The sequence below is a fragment of the Cavia porcellus genome, unplaced genomic scaffold (genome assembly GCF_034190915.1).
Source record: "Cavia porcellus strain 051 isolate PalLab524CR breed Dunkin Hartley unplaced genomic scaffold, mCavPor4.1 scaffold_9, whole genome shotgun sequence".
Classification (NCBI taxonomy): Eukaryota; Metazoa; Chordata; class Mammalia; order Rodentia; family Caviidae; genus Cavia; species Cavia porcellus.
Genome location: NW_026947492.1, coordinates 71,362,469 through 71,386,623, shown reverse-complemented (window position 1 = coordinate 71,386,623; position 24,155 = coordinate 71,362,469). Strand labels below are relative to the sequence as shown.

The 24,155-nt window shown below is 35.3% G+C and overlaps 2 protein-coding genes across 2 annotated transcripts; both read left to right on the top strand.

The window, feature by feature from the left end:
* The first annotated feature begins 2,580 nt into the window (after nt 1-2,580).
* On the top strand, nt 2,581-3,564 carry LOC100719091 (olfactory receptor 226). The gene has a single exon (XM_013144155.1). The coding sequence runs from the start codon at nt 2,581-2,583 to the stop codon at nt 3,562-3,564; it is 984 nt and encodes a 327-aa protein (XP_012999609.1).
* A 10,339-nt stretch (nt 3,565-13,903) lies between these two features.
* On the top strand, nt 13,904-14,848 carry LOC100719374 (olfactory receptor 6B9-like). Its single transcript, XM_003462451.1, has one exon. It carries the CDS (start codon nt 13,904-13,906, stop codon nt 14,846-14,848), a length of 945 nt encoding a protein of 314 aa, XP_003462499.1.
* The last annotated feature ends 9,307 nt before the right edge of the window (nt 14,849-24,155 follow it).

Genomic DNA, 24,155 nt, shown 5'->3' with positions numbered 1-24,155 from the left:
ATTTGCAAGTTTGATCCCTGGTAATAAAAACCAAAACAAAAAATTAAAACTAAAATTAAAAAATGAAAATTACTGGAGGAGCTTGTATGTGTTCTCCGAAACTGAATACTCTTTTGTCAGTAGTTCTACATAAATAACACTCCAGAAATAAGTAGAAGTTAGACTGATGATAATTCAGACTTAAGTAAGAAAGACCAAGAAAGAGGCTATTGAAATAATTAATTCAAGAAATAGCAAGCACTTGGTATAAGGGACTAGAGAGAAGACAGTAGAAATAGGACAGGAGAAAAGGACAGACAAGAAGATAATTAAAGAAACAGTTTAGATGAAATTAGGAGTATCTGTGGGTAAAATATATGGTGAGAGATGGATGAGTATAAAAAAATCCTAGGAACTTCCAGCTCTATGACATGAAAATAAGCCTATGTAAAATAATAGGCTTTGAAATTATTTTCTAGGTATATTGTATTTGAGAAAGTCATGTGGCTTTCAGGAATTATGTTCACTCCTTACTAATTCCACTTCACTGACTTAGTACCTCATTTATAGCTATGGAAGCAATTGTAGTGGTGAGAGAGCAGGTAAAATGATATGTAGGCTTTCCCAGCTTGAATGGGTGCAACAAAGAGAGGAGCTTCACAAAATCTATGAAAGGGAAAGGATGGGAAGGAGGGTAATTAAGGTATCTATGAAGAGATGGAACCTAAGCCAAAACTTGAAGACTTAATAGGAGCCAGATACGTTCATAGAGATTGCAGCATAAATGGGGCTGTGTGATGATAGACTTGGCATGTAAAGTACAAGTGTAGATCGTTGCAGGAGGTAAAGTTTTGCTGAAAGTGTTGGCAGATCATGAAATACCATAGATTTTGTTAGATATCTTGAGCATTTTGTATCAGCAGTGGAGCATTACAAATAGGTTTTAAATAAAAGAGTAAAATGGTTTTATTTGAGCATAAAAGGGAGAGACTGTTTATTGGTAGAGACATCAACGAGGAGTTCAGATGTGGGACTAACATTTTTAACATTTGCAGAGTATCAGATATAAAGATTGAAAGGATCAAAGGATTAACCTGAAGTTCTGCCCACAAATGGATAAAAAGCACAATGGATGGCATATCAGTCAGAAATTAAGAATAAAGTTTCAAGGTTAAGGTCATGAAGGAAAATTAAGTTTAAAGTTCTCATTTGTGAAGCTGTGTATTGTAGAAATAGAAGTTTAAGCTTGCAGGTATGAGGAAAGGAAGATCTCTCCCTAGGACTAGACAATGAGCTCTTTAAAGACTCAATTGATTATTTCTTTGTACTACATCTCTTAGCCTATGGTTTAAACCATAGCTTATCTGCCACAAAATTCTAATCAAGCAACATTCAGTTGATTCTACCTTCTTTTCCTTTTAGCCTCAGCCTTACTTCCTAACACTTTGACCATATAGCACACAGGGTGGCATTAAACTTTTATGCATATCAGTTAATTTGTGGCAAAGGAAACCTCTATTCCATATTACATATAGAAAAAGTTTTAAATTTTACAAGGGAAAATTTTATCTCTGATATAAAGGTGTTCCAGTAAATGGATGCTTTTAGATTAGTCTTCATGATAAAGAAACGTGCTCTACTCTCATTACTGGAGTTAGAACAACTTCAGAATCTATCGGATTCTTAGTCTTTCGGTCACCCAGCATTTAGTTCCTAATTTGATTTTCAGGTAGATCTCAGATTCTCTTTTAAAGTACTGGGTTTCAGGAACTTTCATGGTGTAGTTAATATGACCTTTGGCATTCTGTTTTTGAAGTATCATGAATTTAAATAAATGTATTGTGAATATTAAATACAAGGCATATCTTTTAGTCCATCCTTCATGTCATCTGAGTTCTGAAACTCTGAGATTTTGACTTCTTGGTTCCACTTTTTATAATCCATTTGACACCATATGAATTATATAACTGCTCTATATCTCAGTTTTTCCTTAGGTGTTAAGTGAAGCTACAACCAGTACTAACTCAGGGTTGTTACTGAAGGTCAAGTGATTAATATTGTAAACATTTTAGAACAGTCTCAAATAATAATGCATAGTAGCCAAGTTATAGATGGCTGTTATCTCTCTATTGTGTAACTCATTTGCTCAAAACAGAGTCATGATCTAGCTCATGAATGACTCTTACCTAAGGAAAAACCATATCTATCTATCTATCTATCTATCTATCTATATCTATAGATATCTATATATGTCTTTTTGCATATGAAAATTTATTATACTGTGTTTACAACATCAAAATTAATGATTCCTTTTTGCCTTTGTATAGGGTTGAAGAGAAACATTTGGACTAACTAGTGTCAGCTTTCCTAGTGTTTTATAATAAATATTTTTCTAAAGGCCAGAAAAGACTCATTTCCAATGCAAAGGCATTTATTGTTGTCCATGTTTGGCTTAGCTAATTTCTCAGCTCAGTGATTAATTAAGTTTGCTAAATATAGTGCATCTCAAAAACACACCCACTCCAAGAAGCGAGGTTCTTGCTGTGGCAACCCAAAACATCCATTCTTATCCCCTGAAGAACAGTAGACAAGACTGACACCATGGAGCGGAGGAATCACAGTGGCAGAGTGAGTGAGTTTGTGTTGCTGGGCTTTCCAGCTCCTGTGCCGCTGCGGGCTCTACTGTTTTCCCTCTCTCTGCTGGCCTACGTATTGGTGCTGACTGAAAATGGACTCATCATTGTGGCAATCAGGAACCACCCTACCCTCCACAAACCCATGTATTTCTTTCTGGCTAATATGTCTTTCTTGGAGATCTGGTATGTCACTGTCACTATTCCCAAAATGCTTGCTGGATTCCTCTGGTCCAAACAGAATCATGGACAGCTGATCTCCTTTGAAGGATGCATGACACAGCTCTACTTTTTCCTAGGCTTGGGCTGCACTGAGTGTGTCCTTCTTGCTGTTATGGCCTATGATCGTTATGTGGCCATTTGTCACCCTCTCCACTATCCTGCCATTGTCAGTGGCCAGCTGTGTGTGCAGCTGGCAGCTGGCTCCTGGGCTGGAGGCTTTGGAATTTCCATGGTCAAAGTTTTTCTCATTTCTCGCCTTTGTTACTGTGGCCCCAACATCATCAACCACTTTTTCTGTGACGTCTCCCCATTGCTCAACCTTTCATGCACTGACATGTCCACAGCAGAGCTCACTGATTTCATCCTGGCCATTTTCATCCTTCTGGGGCCACTGTCTGTCACTGGGGCTTCCTACATGGCCATTACTGCTGCTGTCATGCGAATCTCGTCAGCTGCTGGACGCCACAAAGCTTTTTCTACCTGTGCCTCTCACCTCACCGTTGTGGTCATCTTCTATGCAGCCAGTATCTTCATCTATGCCCGGCCTAAGGCACTTTCAGCTTTTGACACCAACAAGCTGGTCTCTGTACTGTACGCTGTCATCGTACCATTGTTCAATCCCATCATTTACTGTTTGCGTAACCAAGAGGTCAAAAGAGCCCTACGCCATACTCTGCATCTTTACCAGGGACAAGATATTAACTTCAAAAAATCTGGTAGGGACAGATAGAATGGAGGTATGAGGTCTAACAAAATTCTATAAAATTTCAGATTGATGTCTTCTATGAAGCCAGTCAAGTTCTTCAGTCCTAGGTGAAGTTCTAAAGTTTCAAATTCACCACCAAAGAACTGGAAATATATTTTCTATAATTAGTCTGGGAAAAATAAGAGGGATAGATTTCAAGCTAGAAATTGGATTTCTGCAGAACAGGGCCATAAAATACAGAACACACATTCGTATGATTTAAATAGACATAGTTCCATTCAAAAATGCATAGACTTTGTTAACTAAAACAAAACAAAAAAACAACTGGAAATTTCTTTTTTTTTTCTTTTTCTTTTTTGTCTTTTTTGTTTTTATCAGTACCAGGGATCGAACTCACGACTGCCTGCTTGCAAGGCAGACACTTATGCCGCTGACAGACATATACACCACTGACTATAGCCTACAAGTTTACTGACACCCAGGAGGTGATCATTCTGATGTGAGTTACAAAGCAAAAATGAGAAATTATGAATTCTTTGTGTTGGCAAATTTATCACCTCTTAGACAACAAGGGTTTCTAGGATAATTGCTTTCTTTATGGAGGTTAATGTCCACATTGAATTGGTGATTAAGTGCATTTGTTTATTTAACCTCTATCTCCTTAATTATAACTACACAGATCATAGAGACAAAATCACATTTGCTTACAGATTATTTTGTTATCATGGCTTAGAATAGTGTCTATCATGTGATGGCAATAAATACATGTAATTAATGAATGTAGTGTGGAGCCACATAGGCAAGGATCCTGATTTAAATCTTTGTGTAAATATATATATTTTTATATAATGACAAAAACCTGGACATATGCATTGTTTCCAGGCATTGTGTAAGAAAATCACAGTCCTTACATGAAGTCAAATAGTATGAAGGTAATAACATAATATGATCTAAATAGGGTTAATTACAAAAAAATTTTTAATATAATGAAGAAAATTATGTAACTGTCAAAAACCATTTGTTTGCTGCTTTATGTCCTTTTTTATCTTAATCTCTTTAAAATAAAAAATAAAAAATAACATTTGGAAGGAATTTGACTAAATTATCAGCTGTAGCTGTGTAATGGATCAGATACTTCTATAAATGGCATTTTATGATGAATGATTATTACTAAATTATTTATTTAAATAAATTTTTTTAGCCAGTACTGTATACACTTTTATTTATCTGGACAGAGAAATAGTTCAAGTCTGTCAGTATAATTTTCAGAATTTTAGCTTTCTATTGTTTTTCCCAAGGGCTAGAACTCTAAGACAATGAGGCTCCTCTCTCCAGATGTGGTAACCAGATATTGCTGCCTGTTTTTCCATAGTTTTCTACTACTTAATACAGTTTGTGAAAGTTTGTCAAGGATATTAGAGACATTATTGGATGGTTTACAATTATTTAAAACACATATATATGACAAAACATCCCAATAACATTTAGAATGATCATTTTAAAAATAAGCATTGTTCTGCAGCTCTGCAAACACTATTTTCCCACCTTTAAGAATATTTACAGTATAAAACACAAGACTAAGAAATGTCAGACCAGAGGAGACGAAAGAGTTAATACTGGTACATAAAATGCAGTATATTGAAATAGATCTTGGAAAAATAGAAAGAATATTAATGGAAAAATGATGTATCTGAATAAAGTAGTAAATTTTAAATTGTTTTTAAAAATTTATTTAAAAATTAAAGTTAATGCTTCAGCAGATTTTAGTATATTGACAGAGTTCTACTACCTATGAACACAATCAAATTTAGATTTTCGTTATCCCAAAGCAAAATATTTGAAAACTTAGGGCTCTGAGCAAGAAAGTAACAAGCCGGCCTTCCTGGTAAGCAGCCATGGTGTGAGCAAGGGGTGGTGAGCCAGGAAGAGACCCAGCAAGCCTTTCCCGAGATCCAGCCATGTTGGAACTTAAGGAACTGAAGAAAGCAACGTGCCCACCTTACTGGTAAGCAGCCATGGCACATGCGAGTGGCGGGCAAGCCAGGAAGAGAACCAGTGAATGGCTCCCATGAGCTACTGGCACAGGGCTAAGAAGCAAACATCCTGTCTCCCCTCCTCCACCCATCTCTGTTAGCACTGGGAACCAGAGATCTGAGCATATCTTGGGAGGATGACCACATGCAATATAGAAAATATGGGGGATTTCCTTCTGTCATCTCTTTGAAGGCTAATATTGTTTTCACTGTTTTGCTTTGTTTTGATTGTTATGCTCTATTCAACATTCTCTTTCAATTGGTTTTATAATGTTCTGTATTTCATTAGATTTTGTTATACCTGATTGAATGAACAACTATTGTGAAGATAACAAGATATACTGTGGTACCTGTTACTGTCATCCTGTTGTGAAGTTCTGTACCAATTTCTCTGCATTGTCTCGATTAGCTTTGTTCTGTCTTGTTCTGTTGTATTTTACTACCTTCAAAAAAGAAATGTAAAAAACAAAGGCAAAATACTCTGCCCACTAGCTATTATTTTCCAGGCTCCCCCCACCAGTGCTCAACCACTGAGCTACTCTATCTTCATAGATTTTCCTACTCTGGAATGTTTTAAATTTAAAATTTAAATTGTTAATAGTAATGTATCAATTTTCATTTAGATTTGACAAATATACCTGGACCTAAACATAAATATTGGCAGCAAAACTGGGTGAGGAATATATAAGAATTTTTTAGAATTCTTGCACTTTTTGTAAATCTAATATTATTCTATAATAAAAGAAATATTCAAAATGTATTATTTTTAGAACAAATAATTTTTATAAATCTGATGTAGTTTAGTGTCTTCCATAAAATATAGTATGTTGTGTCTTCCTTGATGATTATGGTGGTATGTATAGCCAACTCTATTTTTTCTGAAGATTTTTAAAAATTCTATGAAATTTTAATTCTTATACCACTCATGCATTGATATTGTTGTAAATTACTGGATTGATAACATAAAACAAAGAATAACTGGTGCATAATTACTAAATTATACATGTATCACTCTTACGTCACCATTAAGTGCAAGAGTGGGTGCTCCACTAGGCATAGAAAGCAAGGGCTTGATGACCAAGTGTCTTCTTCACTTTTTCCTAGAACCACTTCTCAGGATAACATTGTCTTTCCTGATTTTTGTGTTCCACAGGCCCACTTCATGGACATTAGCAGTCCTAGCATATACTCCAGGAGTGTTTATTCAAAGACAACACTTTTTGAAATCTAAAGCAGTGGGGTTTGACCTGTTGTCAATTAAGAGACCTCATTATTCTATTGTTTCACCCTGTCCTGTCATTATTCCCTATTCTTTCTACCATGGGTCTCTCTGTACTGGAATTTCTTTTATCTCATTTGTACTGATCAAATTCTGTCTGTGTGGCATATTTCAGCACGGATAATATTCTGCATTGTATACTTATCATAACACGGGTTTAGAATGTGTTTACATACATAACACTTTTGATCCTAAGGTCAATAATAAGATATTGATGAAATAAATGCTTTTAGTCTATGTAGTGAACAATTTGAGGAAAAAAGACCATTTTTAAGGTCAAATATCTAAAATATGGTAGACTCCAGAGTAGGGACCTAATTTTTGAACTGCTGAACCAAAATTATTTCCCATTATACTACTTCCAAGCTCTCTTGCTCCCATGAGTCTTGGATAATATCTCTCTGATGAAGTATTTTCCATGTTCCTAATTTAAAAAGCATATGCTTCTTCTTGGAAACTCAAGAGCACTTTGTTTGCACATTCTATGCCACATGTATTATTCTATGCTCATTAGAGTATGCAATTCTTTCCTGAAATATCCTGTTTCCAAATGGAAGACATCGTAACTTATATATTTATGTTCTGCAGAATGTTCAGCATGGTATACTATACATGGAGGAACTCAATTAAAGTGGGAACTGTTTTTAAATAACCATGAACAAATAAAGCCAGAATTTATATTTTCCTTCTAACTGTAACTTAGTACTCACTGACCAACCTTTCTCCATCCCTCATACTCTGGTATTCTCCTCAGCCTCCATTAACTTTCTACATTCAATTTCTATGAACTCAACTTCATTAGATTTCACATATGAATAAGATCATAGTATATACATTTGTGTAAAGCTGGTAAAGAGGTTTGGGAATGCTTTTACTATAGAGAAATGATAAATGAGGATATACACATATATTTTACATTGATTAGACATTATACATGTATATATGGAAACTCACAATATGTATAATTATATGTAAATTAAACATGCACATAATAATAGAAGAATAAAATACTGATATTTTACTAAGATAACATCTACTACCTTACTAACTCAATTAGGGATCTTATACTGTAGTAGTTTTCAGTCAATTTGATTTTGCATCATCTTGTACATAGGAGATAAAGTATCACACAGTAGCCCCAGGTAGAAAAAAACATGGTCTGATTATAAACAGGAATTCAGAGGTGGACAAAGATTTGGTTTTCCTGTCCAGGTCCCCTGGACATAGTCTTGGCAAGGCATGCAGAGTTTCCCCAGAGCCAGGACAGATTCAGTGTAAGTGACTCTCCTGGGGAGAAAAACTGGGCAAAAGGCACACTGGTGTTAAACGCACTCTCCAGTCTCAGTTATTGTCTTCTTGCTTACCTGCTCCTGGACCCACCATTCAGTCTAAGCCAAGACCAACCCTGATCTTCAGAGGATATAAAAATATGGAGAGCAGTCTTTCATTCTACTTCTGCATAATCAGTGTCAATATCTGAAGTATTTTCTATTCTCAAAGAGTGGGCAGATGGACTATACTGCGTGTTCTGAGGCACCAGGTGAGACTGATTTATCTCTAAACAGAGCTTCAAGGAAACTGAAGTGGAACTTAGGAAAATGTCAGCAGGCATCAATTCTGAACAGAACAGGAAATCAATGGGAGCATGAAAATTCACTGTCAATTAAATCTTTATTCAATGTTTGGGGAAATTTGGGCAGGTGAAGGACCTTTTAGGTGTTGAACAGGACACAAGTGTATGTTTCTTGCTCTAGGAAGAATCTATTTGTATGTGTTATCTCTTAAAAAGAAACACATATAGGACTGAAAAATAAAATTTCTCTACCATAATGATAGATTCACTTTCCAGGGTCCCATACAGATTTCAAGCCTCAGTGCTCCTGTTCTGAAAAATAAGAGAATAAGGAAAATAAATAGAATTCTTCATTCCTCCAGATTCAAAATAGAGGGTATTAAGTGGCACACCTGTGGAGAGAGTGGAGGTGAAGTGAGGCAGTAAGTGTGTGAGCGTAAATATAAAAGCAATACATTGGAAAGAATATAAGGGAAAAGTCATAAGTAATCTGCAATTAGAGCTCTTCCAAGATAAGATAATCTTATTTTACAGGAAAAATCAACTTACCTGAATCCCTAGAATAATAGAATAAGGAAGTAAAAGATACTGAATGATTGTATGTTTATATGAGCATGTGTGAATGAAGTTGAGTGAGCACACATAATGCTACAAATAGCTAACACAATGAAGAACTGTGGGCCAAAACTTTTGTCAATTGGTTTGTGCACATTATTACATTTATTTCTTATGACAACTAAATCAGATAGGCATCATTATCAACAGTCTTACTATGCAGAAGAGGATATTAAAGTAAAGTAAGTGATCTCTTCTAGATGACAGAATTAGCTGCTTTATTCTGACTCTGAAGCTGTTGCTCTTAAATTCTATATATAGATGAATGCATGTGATATTATGTGTCTGATGATTGAAATGTGGAATATTGTACATCTCCAGAAGAGGATAGTAGCACAATAGTGCTACTATCTACCTGGCTACAATCAAGGTCAAACTCAGGGCTCTGTTCTTGGAAACCATTGCTTTTCTCTAGGAACCAAGCCATGAAATTATGAATAAAGTATTTCAGTGATGAAGGGTGAGTTGGAAGCCAGGGCAAAAGGGAAAATCTCCTTCTAACCTGTATGCAACAATGGAAAAGTACAGTGATGGCAATAATATGTATTCCAGTTCCTCTTCCTGCAGTCCTTTGACATGAGGGGTGTCAGAATGTCTATAGTTCACCTGGAGAAGAGCGTGAAACTTAGTTGACTCGCCACTCTCTTGACCAATGATCTGAAGATGAGAAATAAACCCAGACTTTAAGAATGAGGGTGGTATTTAATAGAAACATGCATTTGTGCATAATATTTCAAGAGTGAACACTATGGTAACATGTTTTCTTGACCAAAGGGACAATTGGAAAAGTTCACATAAAGTTCTGTCTTTCAGCTACACAAGATCCATCTGTCTTTGTACTACATTCATGCACCCTGTTCCTCTCCCCATTCCTGTGGTTCAGAACCAGATGTAATGGCAGATATTTAGAAATATTGACCAAGAGAAGAGAGATTATGGTTCAGATCCAGTGTTCACAAACCTTATGGATATGTTTGACGTGAAAGAATTCTGGAAATTCAAGCTTTGGATATGTCAAAGATGTGTAGTCTGATAGAATTGTCCATCCTGCTGGTGCAGACACAAATCTCTTTCTCTTTCTCTTCCACTGACCTATTTCCTGTGAATCCTCAAGCTGCAAGGGATTCATTACTTCAGTTGTTCATCAGTATTCAACTAATGTGAATGTATTTACTAGGCACCTTCCTAAGTATTTGGGTTACAATCATGAAGGAGCAAGGTCTCAAATTTTGCAAGATTACAGCACAAGAAATTTCCATGCAGTGGAGAAGTGTGAATTGGGAAGCAGATACTAGCTAAGCACTTGACCTACTTATTGAAGATATCTCTTAAGTGAAAACATGATTCTTGAATGACCAGATAAATATTGAGAAAAGTGTAGTGGAAATAGTTAATTATAAATGTAAAAATCAACGGGACATGAGAGATTATAACCTATCTGGACTGCAAAAATGGATTGAATATATTTGGAGCATGGAATAGCATGTGACAGTGGAGCCCTCTGCCTTCTTGCCCCCTTTTTAATGTTATAATAAAACAAAAAATCTTTGATACAGTGTATGCATATTAAACTATACTACATATTTTATATGTGGACCAGCAATTCCATTTTCCTAAAAAGGAAAAAAAATGTTTACTAAAACAGTAAAACATTTGCATTTCATTCACTTATGTGAAGTCAAAGCTTTGATCATTAAAAATTTTTTAAATACTTATTTTCATTTAAAAATGTCTAGGGAAGTAAGTTTTCTGTGGCATTTTTATCATGAGTGACTGCTGGGACTGTGTTAAATGCTTTATTTGCATCGATGAGGTGATCATGTCATTTTTGGTTGATCATGTAATTTTTATCTTTGGTTCTGTTAACATTTTTTACCCCACTTATTGATGTGCATAAGTTGAACCATCCCATCATCCTAAGGATGAATCCTACTTGGTCACTATGAATAATTTTCTTAATGATTTGCTGCATTCTGTTTGCCAGTATGTTATTGAGAAATTTTGCATTTATGTTCATTAGGGAGATTGGTCTGTAACTTTCTTTTTCACTTGAGTCCTTCTCTGGTTTAGGGGTAATGCTTACTTCCTTGGTAAACTTTTAATTAAATTTTTAATTTCATTGACTGATATTGGGTTATTTAGAATTTTTACATCTTCTTGATTCAGTTTTGGTTGTTCACATGTATCCAGGAATCTGACCGTTTCTTCTGTTTTCCATCTTATTATAGGACAGTTTTGTAAAGTACATATTGCTGATTGTCTGGATTTCTGTAGGAAACTTTGTGATTTCACCCTTTTCAATCCTAATTGCATGAATTTGAGTCTTTTCTTTGCTTTTTTGGATAAAGTTGGCAAAGAATTGATCAATTTTCTTTAATCTTTCAAAGACTCAACTCTTTGTTTCACTGATTATATTGTTTTCTCAGACTCATTTGCACTGATTTCTTCTCTGATCTTTATAATTTCCTCTCTTGCCTGAGGTTTGGGTTTGATTTGTTCTTTTTCTTCTAGAAGTTGGAGGTTCAACATTATGTTGTTTATTTGAACTCATTCTGTTTTTCTGATGTGAAAATTTAGTACTCTAAATTTCCCTTGTAGGACTGCTTCCATTGCATCCCAAAGGTTCTGGTGTGCTGCATCAGAATTATCATTTAATTATAGATATTATTTAACTTCCACTTTAACTTCCTCTATGACCCGTTGATTGTTCAGGAGAATCTTAACTTCCATGTGTTTATGAAGTTCTTGTGATTTCCATCTGTATTCCACAATTGTCAGATAATACGCATGGGATAATTTCAATTTCTGTATATTAACTTAAGCATTTTCTTTTTTAAAATTTTATTTTATTTGAAAAATGATAAAACCAAGGAAAAAAGAAAAGAAGAAAATCAATAAAAAATAAACCCATATAAGTTATTCAGAACTTGAGAACCTTATGAACGAACAATAATTACCATAATTGCTTTTTTTGTCTTCAAAATAGCTGCAGATACTTTTGGACATAATCAAAATTGAACATATCAGAATAGAATACAAAAAATAAAGCCAAAACAGTGAATGCAATAAAGGACTTACAACAGATCACTAGTAAATAAAAAATGGCTACTGTAATATGTCTTGTTAGCTTTCAAATAGCTACTCATGCCATCAGATTTAACATCAATCAAACAAAAGAGAATAAAACCCAACCCAACAAGACAATGAAGACGATATAGTTTTCTTGTTTGAATCACTTCCTGGTGAGACCTGTATCCCTACCCTTGACAGGTTGAGAATGGCACAGAATCTTCAAAGTTGTCTTGGGTGTGGCTGTCTCCACTCTGGCATCCGCAGCGCATGACATTGCTTTCCAGATGTGGATCACCTCCTGGTGAGGCCCCTGCTTCTCTCCCCCTGCAGTACCTGAGTAGCACAGACTCATGTAGAGAGGCTTGGGTTAAGCATTTTCTATGGGTTAATGTTTGGTCTGTTTGCTGGATGCTCCAGTGTCTGAGAATAATATTTATTCTGATGTTGTGAGGTGAAACACTATTAGACATCTACTAAGCCCATTTGTTTGCAGGTTTGATTTAGTTCTGATATTTCTTTGTTGATATTTTTGGTTAGTTGATTATCTAATTGCGTCACTGGGGTATTAATGTCTTTTATTAAAACTGTGTTAGTGTTTATTTGATTTTTCATGCCTTTCAATATTTGTTTTATGTAGTTTGTTGTGCTGGAATTTAGAGCATATACATTTACGATTGTTATCTCTTCTTGAAGTTTTTCCTTCTCAAGTATGCAGTGACCTTATTTGTCTATTTTAATTAGTTTGGGCTTGAAGTTCACATTTTCTGCAAATAGCATAGCTATTCCAAGGGTTTCTGTTGTCATGGTTGTGTTTGTTTAAATTCCTGTAGTACAGAGTAATGTTTTCCATTCTTTACCTTTAAGTCTATGAATTTCTTTTTGAATAAATGTTTTTGTTTTTGTACAACTTGATGTTATAAACTTAAGTGAAAAGCTATTTTCTCCTTGGTGTGAGAAACTGCAAAAGGAAATGAAGACCAAAGTATATTATACATTTTGTGCAATGGGAAGATATTTTTCAAAAGTAAAGAATAACTAAGGCAGAGAAAGGGGAAAAGAAGGAGAAAAGATAAAAATGATAATTTAAAAAGTGTATAATGGAAACCAAGCCTTTTAAATAGGGAACAAAGATGGTTTAAAGGGAGGAGAGGGGATTGGGAAAACAAGAGGAATCAACACATATCATGTACTGGTACAAATTCCCTTTGATGAATATGATCATTATGTATATCTAAAATATACAAATACATTTAATTAAATAAATTTCCATGGCATCATTAGTGGAGAAAATAGTGAATCAAAATAGTGAATCAAAAATAGTGAATCAAAATATGGCAGTGAAGGATTTATGAAATCTTAAACATTCATAATGATTTCTGACACTGTACTACCCTTTTTCCTTTTAAGCAGGAACACGTTTGTGCTTTGAGTTCCTAATTAAACAGAGAACTTGAAATAACAGATGGAGACTGATATTTTCTGATCACTGAAAATGAGCTGCCAGTGGGATACATTAAAATCATTGACATCAGGTGAGAGAAAGTCATCAGAATAAAAAATGGAAGCGAATTTTTGATTGAGATTTTTAATTTAAGTAAAAAGCAAGCAACAAATAAAAAGCAATTTGATGGAATTCTGCACTTCACATTTTTAAGAAGTGTCCCAGTTTACTGTTTTATGTGTCGCACTCACGTGGAAGACAGAGTTAAGATCTTTGAGTGGTGTTACACATCTTTTTATTTCTTGTGGTATTGCTCTAGAAGACTCCAGTGTCTCTCAGTGCTTTTAGTCATGCTGGTGATGAACATCACTCTGGTCAGAGAGTTCATCCTGGTGGGTTTTCCCACTGCCCCATGGCTGCAGGTCCTGCTCTTTTTCCTCTTCCTTGTGGTCTACCTACTAGTGATAGCAGAGAATCTTGTTATCATGCTCACCATTTGGGTGACTAAATCCCTCCATAAGCCCATGTACTATTTCCTCAGTAGCTTGTCTTTCCTAGAGGTCTGGTATGTCTCTGTCACAGTCCCCAAGATGCTAGATGGATTCCTCCTGCAGAGGCGGCACATCTCCTTTGCAGGCTGCATGACTCAGCTCTACTTCTTTATCTCCCTTGCCTGCACAGAGTGTGTGCTCCTTGCAGCCATGGCCTATGATCGCTATGTGGCCATTTGTCATCCTCTCCGATATCCAGTGATCATGACTACGGCTTATTGTGTGCAGCTAGTGGCCTTCTCTTATGTGACTGGTTTCATGATTACTGTGATTAAAGTCTACTTCATTTCACATGTCACCTTCTGTGGCTCCAATATCATGAATCACTTTTTCTGTGACATCTCACCAATCCTCAAACTGGCGTGCAAAGACTTGTCCACAGCTGAACTAGTGGACTTTGCTTTGGCAATTGTCATTCTTATCTTCCCTCTCACCACCACTATCCTCTCTTATGTCTACATTGTGTCCACCATTCTTCATATCCCATCCACCCAAGGAAGGAAGAAAGCTTTCTCCACCTGTGCATCCCACCTCACTGTTGTTGTAATTTATTACACAGCCATGATTTTTATGTATGCCAGGCCTAGAGCTATTGCTTCCTTTAATTCCAACAAACTAATCTCAGCTGTGTATGCAGTTCTCACACCCATGCTAAACCCTTTCATCTACTGCCTAAGGAATCAGGAGGTCAAGAATGCTATCAAGAAGACGTTGGGGGCAGGCCAGTGCCTTCTGGTCAACTGACCCTTCTACCCTGAAAAGAAGAGAGCATTCCATGCAGGATAATATTTCTATGACATTTATCATGGGTCTGTTTAGTGTTAACACTGCCCAATAGGCCAGAGTTCCTAAAGAAATCAAAGGATAGAAAGTATAAAAAAAAATTAGTGAAAACACATGATAGTTGCTTTGTATTGCTTTGACCATTAACTATAGATAGTTAAGTATTTAAAATGTTATGGTAATAATTTAGTACATTCAATTTTAATGCATATTTCATACAATATATAGTTATATGTTTAACATGTGGTTGATATTTCTCAGATATGAAAATAGAGCTCCTGATCCATTTATTTACATGTTCTCACAAATTGTGAGGAAGTCCCACACTGTTTAGTTTGCGTTTCAATTTTCTTCACACCATAGCTTCTATTATTCTTTTTTTCCTTAACTTTATATCTTGCCTGTGGTGAACCTATAGAGGTTAAATTAGGTTATAATTAATGAGTTTTTTCTGAATTTTAAATTTATGAGCCAATATATTTTATTATACTAACATTTCATGATTCACTGTATCAGCAAACATCTTTAACACCTCTTTTGACATTCACATAAAAGCAAAAATGGATGATGGTGTGTTGTTTTGGGGTCTTTCTATATTTCTTTGTTTCTTTTTATGAGACAAGGAATCACTATGAAGTACAGGTTGGCCTTGAATTCACTTATGTAGTCCAGGCTGGCATCAAGATCATGGCAATCTCCCTGCCTCCTGAATGCTTGGATTATAGGCACGTGCCACCTCACCTGGCTCCAAATGGATAATCTATGAAATAATGTTCATTATCTTTGGATACTAGACAAATAAAAATCAAATAACACTGAGATTCCATCTTATGCCAGAAAGAATGTTAACATCAAGAATACAAAAATCAAAAAATTTGGAGAGATTATAGGGAAAAAGAGCACTTTTACATTATTGATGGTTCTACATGCTAATATAACCAATAAAGATATTAGCTTGGTGATATTTAAAGTTAAAAATAAAAATCCAATTTGACCCAGTTATAACTTCTCTTGGCATCTTCCTGAAAAATTTAAAGACATAATATTACAGTGTGAAATGAATACTCATGTTTGCAGCTACACAATTCATAATAGCTAAATCTTGGCAAGGTTATATAGGCCTATTAACAGATGAATGGATAAAGAATTTGTGGTATATACAATGGAATAATACTCAGCTCTAAAGAAGAATGAATTTCAATTATTTATAGGGAAATAGGTGTGCTCTAAGACCATAATGTTAAATTAAATCAATCAGACACAAAGGTTAACTGTCTCATAGTTTTCCTATGTGTGAAACCCAAAATATAAATAAAGAACAAAACCAAAAATAGATGATAGAAAACAGAAAGGTAGATTTTGTGAAGATGAAAACGCATCTTCAGATGGAGAGGTGACAGAAAGATAGGAGGGGATAGGGAAATAAAAACAAACAAGATGTAATATGTACATGTACCAATTCCCTAAGATGAACGCAATTACTGTATTATGTATCACAAATATATGTTAATAGAAAAAGAAAAAGCTTCCCTGGATAGAGAGCACTTTGAATATAATAATCCTTCTGCTATTCTGAAAAGTATAATTCATTAAAAATATTGATAGTGGTGAAAATTCAATAAATTTCAAATAAAGTCTAGCAAAAGTGAGTTTTTAGATTCTTGGCTTTGACCAATGTACAAGTCATTGTTATATAATGTTGAGGGAATCTGAGGATGAATAGAGAGTTTATTATCATTCTTCACCCTTTCTGAAACTTCTATTTCAATCTGATATGATTCCAAAATTTAAAAAACGTATTTAGAGAAGAAATGCATTATGCTGTTACTATCTTTTAATTTTTTTATTTTGAAAAGAATAAAACCAAAAGAGGAAAAAAACCCAAATGGGGTCATTCAAAACAAAAGGATAGACATAGTACATAATTTAAAACCACAATATAAAGTGATCTCCAATGGTTACCAAGATGTCTCTTGTTATCTTCAGTAGAATTGTCCATATCATCAGGTACAATAAAATTTAACATAGCAGTACAGAACAAAATCAATAATAACAAAACATTGCAGACATTATAGGATTTCAAAAGAGGGTAATATTCAAACCAGACCAGGTATCATAGTGAATCTTACTGTCTTAAGAGTGGTTGCCTATATTATCAGACTTGATACTATCAAGCATAACAGATTCAAATAAAATCACTCAAGACAAGATGGTGATTGAACAAGACAGATTCAAATAAAATCAGTCAAAACCAGAAAGTGAAAGCAATACAGGGTTTCAGATTAAGTTAATGGAAAATTAAAATGTTACCAGAGTATATCCTCTTATCTTTGGAATAGCTGTCTATGCCCTCAAATCTAGTACAAGTAGACAAACTGGAACAAAATATAACCAAACTAAGCAGAGATGAAAGCAATATGGATTTCAAATCATGATACAAGATACTAATGTCGTCTGTGTTCCCTATTTAGCCAGTTGCTAATTTTTCACTTTCCCAGGGTGCATTGTACATTTTGTACCCCACTAACTCCTTTAATTTTTAGATTAGGGAGGCAACCCACTATTTATCTAAGTGGTTCTGAAACTTTTTACCCCTAATCGTGGTCTCAAGTTGTATCCATTTACCTACCAGAGTCTCAAGGTTTTCCTTCCTTATAGCTGAGTAGTTCTCCATTGTATAATAATGTTATGTCTTTCCAACTAACCTGCAGCTGATGGATTAGCTAGTCCCACGTTTATCTGGTTCCCAGTCACATAGAGTGTTATTTTCTCATCTTCAACTTTCAGCCCATAAACCTTTCAGGTTAAACATATTTCTTATATAAAGCATCTTGATGGACCCTATCTCCTGATCCATTCTGTCTGTGTTTCTTTTTATTAGTGTATCAAGCCTATCCACATTAGTGATTATGGCCAATCTCTGCCTCATTTCTTTTTCTGCAATAGGTTGTCTACTTTCTCCCTTTACTCCACTTTCTGCCCAGTTCATTGAGCCCCCTCTGCCACTGTTCCTGAAACCATGGTCTTTTTTTTTTATTTAAGGAGAATGAGGAAAAAAAAACAGAAAAAGGGTACAAGTAGTACAAAATTTAAAAAATAAACAGTAAGAAATCACTAGTTAATAGAGATGTACTCTCATCTTAGAAATAGTTGTTACAAATAGTTGTAACTAGAAATAGTTACAAGTTTGAAGCATATAAAGTGGACTTTCAAACAGTGAGTGTGCAAACAGTTTTGTTCAATGATCCAAAAAACACTCAGTAATATGGTAACCTATCTTACACAATTAAACATATATGCAGTTATAACCGTTAGAGCACTTTCTTTTCTTTTGTACAATGACAATTACACATTTTGGGTTTTATTACTCCCACAGTTCTTATTACTTTTTTGAAGAGAGTAAAACCAAATGCAACATATCAGAACAGAGTCAGTCAAATCAAAAGGATGGACATAATAGATAATGTAAAAACAAAATATAAGGTGATCAACAATGGTTACCATACTGCCTCTTGCTATTTTAAGAAGAATTGACAGTTATAATAAAATTGAACTAAACAGTAAAGAATAAAACCAAAGCATTGGAGACATTACAGGATTTTAAAAGAAAATTATAGTCAACTGGAATGGGCGTCATAAGGATTCTTACTGTCTTCACAGTTATGCCTATACTTTCGAACTTGGTACTATCAAGCAAAGCAGAATAGAGGAAAATCAGTCAAAACAAGATGGTGAGGGAAATACAGGATTTCAAATCAAGTTAATAGGAAATCAAAATAGGTTACTATAATGTATCCTATTTTTTATTTATTTTTCCCTTAATTAAAAAAATAAAAAGAAAAAAGTAAATAATTTTAAAAAGGGGGGATTGAGATGAAAGAGGGCATAGCAACAGAACAGCGCAGGTCAAGTCATAACCATTTAAGCAAAATAGTGTTTCACCACAAGATATCCTGACATAAAATAGTTACCATAGTGTCTCTTTCCTTGAAATCTTTGAGTATAACTTCTTATACTGTAGCACCAAACATATCAAGACACTATAAAACCATTCAAGAGGATGACATTATTACAGGGTATTTAGAACTAATTGACAGAAAATGAACAATGGTTTCTATATGAACTCCTTGTCTATAAAAGTTTTTGCTTATATTATCATATATAATAAAATCCACTAAAGTACAACCTTTTAAGACCAATGGAGACAGAAAAATACACGTTTGATGGGACTTCTAAACAAGATGATACTAAATCAGCACTAGCTATTATGATGTCTTGTTTTCTCCAAAATTGCTGTTCTTACCTTCTGATCTTCTCTGCCTCATTTCTGTTGAGCTCTTTTTCTGTTGTTTGTTGTCAGTTTGTCTTCTCCATTTCATTTTCTGCTCCATTCATTGTGGCCTCTCTGCCACTATTTCTGGCATCTTGGTATTTTCCTTTTTCAGACTATCCTGCAGTATTCTCTGTAGAGTTGAATTAGTGGTTGCAAATTCCCCTAGATCCTCTTTATCTTGGAAGCACCTTGTTTTTCCATCAATTTCTAGGGAAAGTTGTGCAGGATATATCAATCTTGGCTGGAGGTTATCATCTATCAAAGCTTGAATTATTTCCCCCCATGCTCTTCGTGATTTGATGGTTTGTGCCTAGAAATCTGCTGTAATTCTGATCTGTTTCTTGTCTCTGATGGGTTTTAATATTCTGTTCTTATATTGGATTTCTGGAATTTTGATTATTTATATGCCTGAGTGTAGCTCTGTTTGGGTTGTAGGTAGCTGGAGTCCTGTATACCTCATATATCTGAGTATCTTTACCGTTTGCCAAATTAGGGAAATTCTCTTGGATTATTTCTGTGAATAACTTTTGTAGTCCATTTGTTTGTGTCCCCACTTCTTCTCTTATGTTCTTAATTCTTAAGTTATAGATCCTCTTATCATCTCCTAGTTTTTGTATTGTTGCTGTTTGGTTTTTTTTTTTTTTGTTATTTTTAAGAAGTTTTTCATTTCATGCTCCCATATTACAATTCTGTCCTCCTATTCAGATAATCTGTCCTTAGTTTCTTTCAAGCTGTTATGCCAGTTTTCGATAGAATTTTTAGTTTCCTGGTAATTTCTTTGAACCTGCTTTACGTATTCTATGTTTTCTCTATATTCTCCATGAAACAATTTCCCCCCTTTTTTTTGTTCTTACATTCCACCATCTGTTTTTTCTTGGGAGGTGCTTAGCATTTCTCTAACTATTCTGCTCATGTCTTGCTTCAGGTCATTAATATCGTCATTCCTGAACTTGTCTATGAGGCTCTGGAGATAGCGCTTTATGTTTATTGGTGCCGTGTCTACTATTGCATGTTTCTAGGATTGGGGGCCAAGGAACCTTTCTTGTTGCTCCCTCTTCCCATATTCTTTGTTCCTTATATTTAAGTGTGATAGGAGGCCCAGCTTCCTTCACTGTTGGCCACTGTCTGTTTGAATTGTGCCGGCTAGGTGTTCCCACCCACTGCAGTGGCACCAGGGAGACACAGACCTTGGTAGCCTATAGTGGGCCTACCCCTCCTGGTCAACCTACCGCAGGCTTCACTGCTAGGGTGCACCTCTAGGCACTGGGACCTGGGTTGAGCTAGCCTATTGGGTCTCAGCCAGCAGCATCTCACAGGCCAGGCACTCCCCACCAATCCCGCTTGAGAGGGGGATACGTGACTGAAGTCACTGCAGCTTCTCGTTCAGGGTAATCTGCCCGATCTGAGTATGTCCTCTGCTGAAGCCTCCTTCTCTATAGAAGGGTCACGGCTGGCTCACTCACCACAGATTGATGAAGGGTAACTGGCCAGTCCTGCTCCGAACTCCTTTCAATACTTTCCACTCTCCGAGCTTTTGTGCCTCTCTCCCCGATGTGCTGACCGGGATGCAACAGCAGCTGCAGGTAATTCACATTGCAGTTTCCAGTGGCGTGGGTCCGGCTTCCATGCTGAGACCTTATCTGTGCCTGCTAGATCACCAGCATTGCGTTTCCAGATGGTTTCTCTTAATTTAGTTCGTTCTTGGGTCAGAAAAGAATATCTCTCCTTGCCTGGGACTTCCTGCCTGGCACCATTCTTAGATTTCAAGTACGGTTTCTCAGAGAGCCTCAGAGGCTGCTGCTATCTATCTGCCATGTTCTTTTGGTTTTCCAACCATGGTCTTTTTTTCTCTCTCTCTAGAATTTCCATCCTTATTTTTTGTAGGGTTGAATTTGTAGTCATGACTAGGTCAAAACTAGGTCCGCTAGTTCCTCTTTGTCATGGGCATCTTATTTCTCCATTAGTTTTGAAAGACAGTTTTGTAGGGTACATCAATCTGAGTGAAGGTTATTTTCTTTCAGGGTTTGGAAAACTTCCTCCAGGCTCTTGTTGATTTGATGCTTTGTGTTGATAATCTGTCATGATTTTAATGGGTTTTCCTTTATAGGTGATCTGTTTCCTTTCTATGACAGCTTTTAATATTCTATTCTTGTGTTGAATTTCTGGCATCCTGATTATTATAGTCTCTGTGTGTAGATCTATTTTGGTTATAGCTGGCTGGAGTTCTGTATGCCTCATATATCTGGATAACACTACCTATTCCTATGTTTGGGAAGTTTTCTTTAATTATTTCTGTAAATAGCCTTTGTATTTCATTTGTGTTTACCACTGCTCTTCACTCACATTTTTTATTCTCCAGTTATAGATTCTCTTGTCATCTTCTAGCCTTTGTATTGTTACTTCCTGGTTCCTTGTTATTTTTAAGAGATTTTTCCTTTTTCAATCACACATTGCAAACCTATTTTCAAGGTTTGATAGTCTATCTTTCATTTCTGTAAAGCATTTTTTCTAGATTTCAATGGAGTTTTTAGTTTCTTAGAAAACTCCTTGAATCTGTTTCCTGTATTATGGATTTTTAAATATTCTTTATTGAAGGTTTCTCTCCTTTTTCTATGCCCCTCCATTCTTCCATCTGTGTCTTCTTGTGAGGTACTTAGAATTTCTTTTATTTCTCATATCTTCTTTTACTTGTATTAGAATTTCTATTTTTAGTTCTTTTATAATGTCACAAGATAATTCTTTGTGTCAGATGCTGCTTTTTCAGACACCACAGGTGTGCAACCCCTGATCTCTTCTGTTTTTACCTTCCCAGGACCAGTGGTGTTTGACCTCCTTCCTCCCTCTGAGACCCTCAGGCTCGCTAATGCCTGACCTCACCACAACCCTGTGTTTCCAGATTCCAGTGGTGTATCATACACAATGGGATCAGCTCTGGTGATAGCGAATCAGGTTACAGCCTTCTCTCTATGATTTTCTTTTCTTTTTTTCTTTCCTTTAGTTTACTCCTGGTTTGAGAGGATCTATCTGCCTTCATCCTGGTCTTCTCTAGGACATTTTATTCCAGCATCTGAGCTATTTCTCTCACAGAGGCTCCCTATTTTGCTGCTTACTGATCTTCCATCTTCCTATTTTATTTTAATTGACATGAAATAATTTAATGAAAAATTTTCTGATTTCAATGGCTTTCATACTAATTGTTGAAATTACTTCTTTTATCATTATAATAGTGTATATAGCAAAAGGTTCAATCTTCTGTGAAAAATCTCTTTGAATATTTTTACAGAGCAAAAAATTGATATAGAATTTTATATTAATATAATAGGAAATTAACTATGCTTATTATGTCATGTATTGTTATCTTCAAAGTATTTGCTCAAGTTACAAAGTTGATGCAACAGTATACTTACAAATCATTTGCTTCAATGAAGTTAAACTCGTAGTCCAATGATCTTAGCTATCTTGTGTGTGTGTGTATTTTTTCTTTTTCTTGCCTTCTTTTCTTTCCTCATCCAAGTTGTTCTTCCCTTTTGAGTAATTTGAACTGCAGCTTTCCCAGGCCACAGCCATGTATCAGGGAGGCAAGTGGTTGCTTGGTTTCCTAGTGTAGTGCCCTAAGTTTCAACATGGCACAGATCTCAGCAGATGCTTCTGGTTCTCTCCATGGGGTGGCCACAACTTACATGCCACAACTGCTTATTAGGGAGGTGATATGGTTGCTTTGATTGATTTCTTGATGATAGCCATTCTTTCTGGGGTGAGATGGAATCTTAGTGTTGTTTTAGTTTGTATTTCTTGAATGACCAATGATATTGAAAATTATTTCACATATTTAATTGCTGTTTCTATTTCTTCATCTGTGTATTCATCTAAGATGTCCATTTTTGGACTGGGTCTTTGAATTTGGTTGGAGGGATGATTTGTTTCAGTTCTTTATATGTTCTACATAGAAGTGTTTCGTCTCAGGTATAAGTGGCTAAAATTTTTCCCCTCTCTGTGGGTTTTGTTTTTATTCTATTGGTGATTTCTTTTAATGTACAAAACTTTTTAACAAATTGAGGCTCAATTGATTAATCCCTTGAAGTACTTCCAATGCAGTTTGGGTTCATTTATGAACTCTCTTCCAACTCCTATGTCTTCAAATTTTCTACCTACATTCCCTTTCAGCAAATTTAGTGTTTTTTAAAAAATATTTCATCTTTGATTTGTTTTGACTTTAGTTTTGTGCATGGTGATATACATGGGTCTAATTTTTGTCTTCATCATGTGGAAAGACAATTTTTCCAGTGTAATTTATTGGAGAGTATCTTCCAGTGAAAAAATTTGGCCCCTTTGTCTAAGATAAGATGTCCTAATGTGTTTGAAGTTGAGTTTCCATCTTTGAATCAGTTTCATTGATCATCAGGGCTGTTTTTTTGCCAGTACCCTTTTGATTTTATTACAATAGCTTTGTAGCATAATTTCTAGTCAGGGTTTGTGATGCCTCCTGCCTTCCCTTTGTTGCCCAGAACTGTTTTTGCTATTCTAGGTCTCTTCTGGTTCTAAATGAATTTTAGGGTTATTTTCTCTAGTTCTGTGAGGTATGCTAATGCTCTTGGGATTGGATTTGCATTAAGTCTGTATATCATATTTGGAAATATGACTGTTGTCACATTGTTGATTCTATCCATGAGCAAAGAATATCTTTCCATTTTATGATACCTTCTTCAATATTTTTCTTTCAAAATAATTTCAGTAATTTTTAATGTATAAATCTTTTACTTCCTTTGTTAGATTGATTCCTATTTCATTTTTAAGGATGTATTCTGAAAGGTTTGGTCTCCCTCATTTCTCTCTCAGTGAGTTTGTTGCTTGTGTATAGGAGTGTTATTGATTTTCAGTGTTGACTTTGTATCCAATTATGCTGCTGAATTTGGTAATTAATTCTAGAAATTCTTT